General features: G+C 41.8%; 1 protein-coding gene across 1 annotated transcript in view; it reads right to left on the bottom strand.

Annotated features, from left to right (window-relative positions):
- The window catches only part of LOC136257463 (multiple epidermal growth factor-like domains protein 11), a 100,975-nt gene that overhangs the window by 48,275 nt on the left and 40,329 nt on the right, over nucleotides 1-12,371 (bottom strand). The window contains exon 3 of the mRNA XM_066050684.1: nucleotides 1,450-1,550. Within this exon, the coding sequence (XP_065906756.1) occupies nucleotides 1,450-1,550 (101 nt within the window). The remainder of the gene's footprint in view (nucleotides 1-1,449; nucleotides 1,551-12,371) is intronic.

Here is a 12,371-nt window from a genome sequence, read left to right as displayed (position 1 = left end):
ATATAGTAGGAACGATGAAGGTGTGGGCATGGTCCATGAAGAAAAATCTACCCAAATCAACTTCAGAAATCCTTCACGGCCATTTCACAGTATTGGTCAGGTAAAAACAAGCCCAAATGTGTCTTCAGAACGACCTGAAACGTTTCTGATGAAGTGCTATGAAATTTTTTAAATATATTATTTTAGCGAATTTTCTACTGCCTCACTGCCTCACTGCCTCACCGCCTCACTGATGCGTTCAGTCAAGCGTAGCGGAAAGCTTGCTACAGCTACAGCCTTGCTTCTTTGGTGGAAACACTTCGAATTTTGTGGAGAAAAACCCTTCACAATATTAAATACCTACGATGTGTGCGCTACTGTCTTACTGTTTTATCTTTGATTCTCCTTTATCGTGGCCATCTCTCATGGGTACGGCTTCCATCAAAGCACACCACAGCACCCCAAACATATTGGAGTAAATGTGTAGCATAATTGTAGTAAGCACATGATTTTAATGTTGGGATACACCTCGGGATATGCTGCTGCCTGTACAACATCGCCACTACACGCGTAAGGTGTTTGCTTTGGCTCGAAGGTGGTTTCTTTTCCAAGTTTAAAAACCGGTTGTATATGGTGCCTCTCTACAGACTCTATGGGTAGCTTTCCCAGAGCACTTATCAGGCGTACTACAACTGAAAAAACACCATAATAGGCCTCATAGGCTGGTGTATCTCGTAGTTTAGAAAGTGGGCGTGACCTGTTCTTACACGAACTAAAAGTAAGAGCAGCCCTGAGGCTTTGTTGAGAGAATTAGTGGAAAATAATACTGTAGACACACTATAAAACAGTTGAAAAGATACTTCTGTGGGTAATGCATTGTTTAAAGTGGTTTGTTAAAAATCCGCATCCTTAGGAACGTTTAGCTGTGTATTTCAAGAATTGCAGGGGGAGTGAATTACTAAATACAGTTATTGAATAAACATTTACAAAAAAAGTACACAAACAAGTGCAAGAAAAAATTAGGAATTTTCCATATGAGTAGGGACTGCAGCAATAAAAAGCACTGAAACAAGCCGCTGAGACAAAACACAACTGAATGATTGCATTTTAATCCCTACTTTAGCCTGCTATGATGTATGGTTAAAGTAGGGATTAAATGCAATCATTCAGTTGTGTTTTGTCTCAGCGGCTTGTTTCAGTGCTTTTTATTGCTGCAGTCCCTACTCATATGGGAAAATTCCAAATTTTTTCTTGTATAACTTATACATATAATTATATTGGTTGCTCAACTTCCCACAAGTAGTATCATCTTGTGCAGAAAATGTACTGAATTCAATGGTGTAAATATTACTTCTTTGATCAATTAAATACCACAGTTATGAATACTAATTCATACAGAAGTTTATGAGGTCCTACACTATCCTGTGATCCATTAATAGGTCTCCAGACTAGAATGTAATTGCAACGTACCTCTACAACTAGGTGCACTTCCAGTATATCCTTTGCAGCAATAAGATGATAGTACATAGTCTGTTACATAGGCATAGTAGTCAACTTTCTTGTAATTAATGCTAATAAAATGATGGAATACAGTGTTTAATTGTTACACAATGCATAGGTACAGTACACAATCATCACTCTTTGTGATCAGATTTTATAATTATGCACAACCAATCCTAATCACACATTAGATAAAAACCTTATTGAGAAGCTGCCACAATATTCTTTATCACAACGTAGCTAGTTTTGAAAAAAATGCATTATAACAAGCTCAATAGTGGCTTCTAGCTTTGGCAAGGGCCTGGCCTTGATGGGAGGTAGTACAATGGTACAACAGAAGGTATCTGTGTTTTAGCCACTAGGAGGCTAGAACATCCCAATTATTTTGTCTCTAGCATTGTCCACTTCATACGTATGCCTAAGTGATTCCACCCTCTATCCCATTGTGTGCAATCATTGTTCTGCAACATGCCTCTAAATTGGTTGGAAGCTTAACAGCTACTGTAGTTAGTAGTAGTGCTCTAAAATGGGTGAAAACTTTCAGTACCCTAGTTTGGTAAAATAATTATACAGGTACATGTAACTAGCACATGAAAATTGATATTGAGTGAATACTTTATCACTTATTTGATATTAGTGTTTTTGGTAATAGCAAACCTACTATATACCATTGAAATATCAGTTGATATTGATATTATATGCAACTGCTAATTAAATTAGTTCATGGGTGGTATTATACACCTTATAAACCATTTTAGTGCTGCAGTATACTTGCTGTAATGCACTTGTCAATTTCATTCCCCACCCCCCCACCCCCGGGCATCCCCACACCCCATGTGGGGATTTGACATTGCTTCTTGTCCCCACCCCTGAGGCAATTGACAGTTCTCCAATTCACTGACCGATTTTCGGTAGTTGCATTTCTAAACAATTAAATCGTACTCACTATAATTTTATTAGCTACAGGTGTATACCAGGTTAATTATTAGTCGCATGCATGAAATATGCGTTTATCCTTGAGGTGTTGTCAAATCCCCTACTAGGGAGTGGGGACATAGTGGGGATTTGACAGCCAATTTTGCCCCAGTAGTGGGGAATTTGACACCACGATTTGTCAAATCCCCTGTATTCCCCCACCACCCCCGGGGGTGGGGGGTGGGGCATGAAGTTGACAAGTGCATAACTACCAATAGCTTACCAGAACTTAAGAAAAAGGTACACATCAAAGCTTTCATTGTAGATGCATTGCTTTAGCACAGTATGCCCAATAATTTGTGATAAAACAATGTCACACACCATAGGAACTTTTAAGACATTTTAATTTATGTATTTCATTAAAATATTGTGTGTGATGTCATTGTAGAAAATATTACAAGTGATTAATATTCTTCCTAACTCCACTCGTTTGTTAAATGGTGCCCAATGTGGGGCTTGAGAACTTGTGAAAAAAAATGATTTAACCCAAAGGAAGACTCGAAAAGATGTCTAGAGACTTGGAGCGATTGAAGGCAAAGCTGAGAGGACAGAGGGATGTTGTAACAAAGTACACATGATAGGCGAAGTCTTTGTTAGAAACATAACTATTAGAAGAAGACTCTTTATGTTGATTTTGAAGACTTTGGAGGACAAATATACTCTACTACAAACCCTAGATGAATTGATTCTAGCCATATGCCCAATGGAGGACATAGAAACCAAGATTGGAGAAGCTGAGAATCTTACTGACAAAATCACCCGGCTGAGGTTACAGATTAGTACTGTTGTACCGAAAGTAGAAGTGAGTGAAAGTAAACAACGAAAGGTGTGAGTGTATCTTGTGAGATTTCAGTGACATGTGAGTCAGAGCAGACATGTGGGTCAACAGCAAGCATAATTAAGACAGGTGCACCCAATGGTTAAGCATGAGTCTATTCCCACGGTTACACCACATAACGGCTACCTATGTTGTTAAACCAAAGCTCCCAAAGATTATGTTTCCAAGATTCAACAGAGAGATAACCCGATATTGATCATTCTTGGACAACTTTGAGAGTGCCATGGGCAATAACCCTGGACTGTCAGTCAGTTTAATTACCTTAAGGTTACGGTACAGTCACGGGCAATCGTTCAAAATTTTGAATGCCTATCGATACTTTTTGAGAAGCCCATAAAACCAGTCTAGCAGCGTAAAAAGTTTTAAATGAAGGTGAAGCCCTTCATATTTAATGTTTTTGTGTAGCTACAGTGTAGTTTGAGGCAGGTGGAACACTACAATTTGTTGTAGTAACACAAGTAAGCCAGCCCGTACATCGCTCAGCTCCAGCTGTCACTACCATGTTTTTCTGCCGCCAAATACAGCAAAAGCTGTAGGCTCTATTGGCTTTTCTGGGGCATAGTGATATTGTATATTAAATTTATTAGGTCCTGTGGAAGCGTTTTTGGTGTGTTTCTTCCCAGTGACTCAGATACATGCCTTCAAAGAGCTTGTTTCACTCGAAAAAAACTACTAAAAGTTCAATAAAACGTCTATACAACCTGTAACATAAAAAATCGCTTCCACAGGACCTAGATATTTAAATCGTTTAGCCACTTGTGTTGAAATCATAAGGATTCAGTAATCTGTTAGTCTGGTTTTTGGTGGCGCGTTTTTATAAAACATCGCTCTATTGTAGACCACACACCCAAGAACAGTAGTTGTTCTGTAGTAAAAACAAACAAGCACAATTAGTTGTATTGCTAACACAACACAGTTGTTGAAATTATTTATCCCTGCTTGGTTTAAAGCAGGTTTTGTAATTTGTTCCGCCCACGTATTTTAAACTATTCCGTAACCTTAACTCGTTGCTTGAGGGAACAGCTGCTCATAGCATATGGAGATTGCCCTTGTCGGAGAAGAACTATTCAGTGGCCAAGGAGATACTGAAGAAATGTTTCGGCAATCCACAGACAATTATTGTATCACACATGGACAAGTTAATACAGATACCAAAGTGTTGAGGTGAGAAGGCATCACACCTTTTATTGGTTTATGATAAGGTCTATGCAAATGTTAGGGTGCTAGAAGCCTTAGGTGTGAAGGTAGAGGAGTATGGTAGTTTCCTCATCCCTGTAATCTTGACAAAGTTGCCTAATGAAGTTTGCCTGCAAATTGCAAGAGTTACTAGAGGGAGGTATCGCAGATAGAAGAAAGTCATTAAGTGTAAAATGGAGTCACGTGAGCTTAGTAACACAGTTTGAGTGAATGAGAGTAAGTCTGAGTGACAGCCTGGAATTGGGAAGAATCCCCGAGGCACTACTTCATCACTGTACATAAGATAACAAGGTTCTGGTGGAAGATCATGTATATTTGTAAAGGAGAGCACTTTTCAGCCTCTTGTTTCAGTTGTGGTGCAAGAATAAATGTCTTGAAGCAAGATGGTCACTGCATTACCAAGTTTGGGTGGACATAAGGTTACGATTAAAAAAAGAAAAAGAATGTATTGCAAACATATGGGAATGCAAATTTAAGGTAACATGGTGCAGCAGTGAAAAGACTGCTGCAGTTAAATAGCATCAAACGTTATCAGCCATCTATTAATATACGATTTAGCATCAGAACATCAGGAAAATATTGGTGCTGTCACCTGGCAATTTCAGTATTTTATAATATTGCATTTCTTATACAAATGTACTAGAAATGCAATATGTATAAATACTGAAATTTCCAAATGACAACACCAATATTTTCCTGATATTCTGATGCTAAATCGTATATTAATAGATGGCTGATAACTTTTGATGATATTTAACAGCAGCACTCTTTTCACTGCTACACCATGTTACCTTATATTTGCATTCCCATATGCTTGTAATACATTATTTTTCCTTTTTTTATCATAACGTCATGTCCCTTCTTCTACAGACAAAGTTGGTAATGGTTTCGTATACTTTACAGTGAACCATCATACCAGTCAATGTCACAGTACAAGGAGATGCCGCAAATGGGTCAATGATGCCATCAATCCATATGTGAACCAAGAGTACCTGATTCAAACCTGGACACCGTAAAGCACAACTACCACACAAATGGAAGCCTATAATCAAGGAGCAGTATTACTTCAGAATGCTAGTAGTTCAGCCTTAAACAACAAAGATGAGTTGGTTGCAGTGAGAGTATTACTAGATAGTGGCAGCTAGAGATCATACACTACTCAGAAGTTGAAGAACAGGTTGGGTCTCATTGAGAAGGAATCTGAATGTGTTTGGTAGGCAGACATTGAGGCATCAATGTGATTTGGTCCAGGTGAAATTGGCCAGGTGAAACTGATAGGAATGTGCCAAGAAGGGATTGATCTCTGTTTTCCTAGTATTGGTTCCCCCTTGAATAGAATTGCTACACTGAGTCACCACCCAGAATTCTAGGAACTAGAATTGGTTGATCTAACCCTACTGAATGGTTCTTCAAGATTTGATAACGGTGCTATTAATGTGCCTAGTGGTTCTGATGATCATTGGGAAATTGTTTGTGATGAAATAATTCAAGGGTCTAGAGGGCTGGTAGCTGTGAGTAGCAAGTTGGGGTGGTTCATATCTGGACCAGTGACAGTTAGAGAATCTGACAGTAGTACCTCCCATGATCACTTAGTGTTAACCATGCAAGACCCCTATGAAGTTGGAGAACTTTCAGATGATATGGGTAGACTGGAACAAAAGTAAAGATTGTGTGATACTGAATTATAGAAGATTCTGTAGCAGTCGTGGTAGAGGGACCATTTGCAACACATAATGGTATAATTTCTTACAAGGCCATTACAAGGTGGAATTGCCATGGAAGTTAACTAGACCTGAATTTATGAATTATAATTTGTGTGTGGTCAGACTAAGGAAGTTGAAGGCTCAACTACAAGATAGAGACTCTTTAATTACTGGTGGAGTGCAATAAGATTTCCAACCCAGCTAGAATGGCACAATTGAATGGTCAGAGTTAAGTTCTAGTAATCTTCATTTTCTTCCTCACCACGGTGTTGTATGAGAGAATAAGGATACTGCAAAACTGAGTAAGTAGTGTTTGATGGTTCAGCTAAGTCAGAGAAGCAGCATCACTCCGTAAATGATTGTGTGGAAAAGTGTCCAAATCTTATTAAATGAAGTTTAAATCCTTTAAACATAGTTAATGGTGGGAGCAGAACGCCGAGTCTCCTCCTGTCAGCAGTAGGACGGCACTAATAAGAAACAGCGCTTTAATAAGAATATTGACGCATGCGCAGTTGTCACACGAGGCCAGCTGAGCAGCCGCTAGTGAGTGTTACCCCTTAAACAGGATGAAATCTAAGTCTAAGAAGAGAAACTCTACTGCCAAGAGCGGCACTACGTCTCGTTCAAGACAGATGGACTCCGCTTCTACGCGCGGTTTTCGTTCTACTAGTACTCGCGGCTCTGGATCTGATGTTGCTACCACCCGTTCAAGCAAGTCCAAGACGAGCAACACACAGCAACAGCAAGAGAAAGGTGATTCAAGTGCCGCTGTCACAAGATCAACACGCAAGAGAAAAGCCACAGAGCCAAACAGCCAGCAGAGTAAACACCAGAAGACTCGTTCTTTGACTACAGACGATATTCCTACCATCATTGAGGCCGTCAGAAAGGCATTTCCAGAGTCGTCTAACCCCGAGCCCTTGGAAGAAACCGCCAACATCAACGATGGCACAGACTCCGAAGACAGTGATGAATTCGGTGAGCACAATATATATATATATAATTATATAAATTTAGTGTTAAATCCTAAGAATTCGGGTGCACAGTGCCCGTGATGACACTATGTAAAGATCAAAGATGGACTCCCATCATAGCATCTTCCTTCCAATGCCCCCACCCCACCCCCCACCTACCCCCTTGCCTTGAAACATCACGGACCCTGTAGCCTGTCATGTACTGTAGTCTGATTGCGTGCATTCATCTACAACCCACCCCTTCAGTTTGTGAGGTATAGTTGCAAGAGACTGCATGTTCAGCAAATGCGCTGTTACCAGTGGGGCCGTCAACACCTCTTAATAGTGGCTTCACCATATTAAACACCAATCAATATCTTTGCTACTACCAAAGGCTGCCACTTAATATCTCTGCTTACCATCAGAGACATGCTATTTCATTAGAGCATATCTGACAATTGCCCCCCCCCTTCCAGCTGGTGTCTGTAGCATATTATATACCTACCTCATTCTTCCTTAGCCTTTGAGGAACTCCCAACCGCCAGAGTGTTGGAGCACATTAGAGAGATGAGATCATCCCGACAATCACTCGCCCCCTCAGATGCCACACACCAAACATCAGGTTGATCACCAATTCCCTATCTTACTTAGTGACGGTTTACCACCAGTACCAGCCGGGTTGGTGAAAAGAGTCAAGCAAGGGATGTTTGTCGAAATGCAGAGCTATTCCCAGATTACCTAAGTTCCGCAGAAGCCAACACCAGAGACCAACCCACTAGCGCAAAGACAAAACTCCAGGCGGTGAACAACATTCTTGACTGGATACAGTGCTTTGGGGTATATATGGCAATACTCTCCCGTTCTGTACCACAACGGGTTGCTGACCTGGTGGGCTATCAAAGCTTGATTATTTCTGCCTCACTATATTACCGGAAAGGTCGTTGGGCAATCTACAGTACGACCGGAGATTCCGCCTAAAAGCATCTGCCTCCAATATAAAGAAATGGTTGGCCATCGATGTAACCATATGGAATACAGCGTTCCCCGATCATGCTTTAGGGAATTATCAATCTGGCCGATCTCAACTGACAATCCCAGCTAACTCCTATCGCCTGCCCCACCAACCAGCATTCAATAACAAGCAACAAATCTGCCTGAACTGGAATGAAAACCCAGAGGGATGCTCTCGCTCCACATGCCGCTATGAGCACATATGCTACCATTGCGTACACAACCCCCGTGTTACTGACAAACGTCATAAGGCTATAGAATGCCCACACAGAGAGGAGAGGGCAGCCACCCAACTACAAAAGGGGCCACCAGCATTAATGAGCACAGAACTTCGCTCACAGCACAGAACTTATTCGCTATGTAACTGTTCTTAATATTGTTACTTTCATTTTTTTTCTCCCCCTTTACCTTGCTTTAATTGTACCCTGCTTTAATTGTACATGTGTTAACACATTTCATTAACATTGCAACTTCTGATGTGCCATACTTTAATATTAAATATACCTAAGTTAGCACACTTGACGGCTTAGGCCACTGCATGCGTTTCCACTTAACACAGATCTTTCCTTGCAGCCTTCTCAAGGGAAAACGTCATCGGAATACACCTGAAGGACATCTGCAGCCCATATCAAGAATGGGTCCCAGCTTGGACTGCTTACCTTTCTGACTCGGCTGCCAACATCAAGGTACCACAGGAAGCTACTGCTATCACGACACCATTGATTCCAAAACACTGGGCATTACTACTATCAAGCCATCCCAACCAGGAGCTAGCACAATTTTTCATTACTGGAATTTCACATGGCTTCCACATTGGCTTCAAAAACCTCCCAAGCCCCTTAAGTCAGCAAAACGTAACCTGGAATGTGCTCTCCATCATCCAGACATTGTTACACAGTACCTTGCTGATGAGATTGCCCAGCACCGGATTGTTGGTCCTTTCAAGCGACATGTCATCCCAGAAGCACATATAAGCAGATTTGGGGTCATCCCAAAAAACCACCAACCTGACAAGTGGCGTCTAATCATTGACCTGTCCCACCCAGCTGGTCGAAGCATCAACGATGGCATCTCAAAGAAACTCTGCTCCCTCACATACATCACTATTGATTCCGCCATTCAGTACATTCAGCAACTAGGACAAGGCACTCTACTAGCCAAAATTGATATTAAAAGTGCATTCCGGCTTCTACCTGTCCACCCCTGTGATCGTCACCTGCTGGCAATGGACTGGAACCATGACATCTACATTGATACTTGCTTACTTTTTGGACTTCGATCAGCTCCAAAATTGTTCAATGTACTAGCCGACCTGCTATCCTGGATACTCACACAGAAGCAAATTTCGCCAGTCCTCCACTACTTGGATGGTTTCTTAACTCTAGGACCTCCAGGATCCTCAACCTGCACCCATAATTTATGTACTATCAAAGAAATATGTTCCACACTTGGTATTCCACTTGCTCTGGAAAAGGTGGAGGGGCCATCACACTGCCTCACCTTTTTGGGCATCACTTTGGACACCAAAAGAATGGAGACTCGCCTGCCAAAAGATAAATTACAATGAATTCGCAAACTTTTGGCAACTTGGCTTAGCAAGAAGAGTGCTACAAAGAGGGAAATACTATCCCAAGTGGGATTGTTGCAGCACGCTACAAAGGTGGTAAAACCTGGACACACATTTGTAGCCAGAATGTACAGCGAGGCAGCCTGTCTCAAACGCTTATCATTCTTCACCCGACTCTCGAAAGCATTCCGCTCAGACCTGAGGTGGTGGCACTTATTTATACACAATTGGAATGGCATGAGCTTCCTGGAATGCTTGTCACCACCATTGCCACCAGACACTCAAATCCAAACGGATGCATCAGGCACCTGGGGATGTTGTGCCCTGTTTCAGAATATCTGGCTTCAACTGAAGTGGTCCACAGAATGGAAGCGAATGGATATTATGGCGAAGGAGCTAGTCCCAATTGTTCTAAGTTGTGTAATTTGGGGCCCTCTACTTCCCAAAAAGATATTGGAATTCAAGTGTGATAATCGCGGCCTTGTCGATGCCATCAACAAAGGTTCATCAAAGGCACTTGTAGTCATGCACCTGTTAAGGTGCCTGTGGTTCTTCTCAGCCTTTCACGAAATCACAGTCAGAGCTTCACACATCCCAGGAGTACTCAACACTGCAGCAGACATGCTCTCTAGGAACAGGACAGCTCAATTTTTAAGTTCTCATCCTTATGCTTCCCATATTCCGACACCAGTGCCAACCCTGCTGCTTAGGATTGTCTCCCCAAGATGCCTCGACTGGACCTCTCCAGCTTTCCTCAGACATTTCAGACGCATTATTAACTTGACTAGGAAGGACACATCCCACTTACATCACCAGTGACAATAACTAACCACACATAATGTCAACACGTATACATGCATAACTTAATTTAGATTGATCTTGTATGTCCTTAATGTTGTACAGCACTTCTTAATCATACTTGTATATTGTAATTGCATGCACTTTTCAGCACATCCAACCCATCTCAATGTGCTGTCTCACCCCTTGTAGGTAGTCCAGAACTATCCCCCAATGCTGGTACTCTGGACCAGGGTCAGCTCCACACTTCAGCTCGTCAATTCCTTGAAGCAGGGTTGGCCAAAGCAACTAGAACTACCTATGCAGCAGGCATACGGCGATACACCAATTTCTGCAAGGCTGCTAAGCTCTCCACTACTCCAGCAACTGAGTCCACACTAATATTATTGGTAACACACCTGGCAACTACTAACATTTCACAGGCGTCCATTAAAGTCTATCTCTCAGCCATCCGACACATTCATGTCTTACAGGGCCTGCATGACCAGTTCAGCCAACAGCTTACACCGCGGCTCCAGATTATCCTAAAAGGTATCAAGAAGTACCAGGCACTCACTCACCCTCCCAGAGTACGCCTCCCAATTACCATTCAAATCCTTAATCAAATTTGATGCATTCTTTCACACAAGAGGCCCTCCTACTCAGACACTATGCTTTGGGCAACATGCTGACTTGCTTTCTTCGGCTTCTTGCTGGTCAGTGAATTTACAATTCCAAGTACAAATTCATATGACTCTTCCTGTCACCTGTCCTTCAGGGACATCGCCATTGACAGCAGAGATAACCCCCACCTAATGAAAATTTTCATTAAGCAGTCAAAGAGCGACCCCTTTAGAAGAGGCGTAAACATTTACTTGGGTGCCACGGACAGTGTCATTTGCCCAGTAAAAGCTATATTACCTTACTTAGCTATGAGAGGTGGCCAGGCTGGGCCTCTCTTCAAGACTCAGGAAGGACATGGCCTCACCAGCCAAATGTTTAGTTCAAAGTTGAACTCCCTGCTGATCACACTTAAGCTGGACCAGAAGCATTACAATACCCACAGTTTTCGAATCGGGGCTGCAACTTCAGCGGTCCAAGCCAAGATACCTGACAGCCACATTAAAAATGTTAGGACGCTGGCAAAGTAATGCCTATCAGAGCTATGTCAAGACACCACCATCAGAGCTCGCCAAGCTAACTAAGAAATTGGCAACGAGCCTGTAAGTGGAACCTTCTCAAATAAATGTTACTCATTTTTTTTTCCATGTGTACTCCCTATACATTTGAATAAAGTAATGTATTATGAATCACTTATGCATACTCCCGTGCAATAGAAATACATAGACACGAATAAAGGAGTATAACAATATTGGGGGAGACACATAACACATGTATACAATAGTTAATAATCATACACTACTTACCACAAGAGGCTACTTGGGTGAAAGGTTCCACAATCCTTCGATGGTCCCCCTTTCTGTGGCTTGAGTACAAGGAATTCGGAGAAATGAAAGCAATTCCCTGACTCCAAATTCCGCCTTACCCAAGTATCCATTGTCTTAAAACAAAAGAGCCCATACATGTTTGGCCACAAAAAATAGAGATGAATATTTATCCAGCAAAGGTCGTCGAGACCCCATACATTTACCAAATTTCCCCCACAATCAATAGATAGTGGGAGGCGAAGAATGCTCATGGGAATGGTGGCTATTGATACATTCACTCCAAACAGGTGAGCGACCAACATTAAATCCTTTAAACATAATTAATGGTGGGAGCAGAACGCCAAGTCTCCTCCTGTCAGCAGTAGGACGGCACTAATAAGAAATAGCGCATTAATAAGAATATTGACGCATGCGCAGTTGTCA

The sequence above is a fragment of the Dysidea avara genome, chromosome 6, assembly GCF_963678975.1.
Source record: "Dysidea avara chromosome 6, odDysAvar1.4, whole genome shotgun sequence".
Classification (NCBI taxonomy): Eukaryota; Metazoa; Porifera; class Demospongiae; order Dictyoceratida; family Dysideidae; genus Dysidea; species Dysidea avara.
Note: the sequence above shows the minus strand (reverse complement) of the source record. Positions and strands in the feature narration are given on the sequence as shown.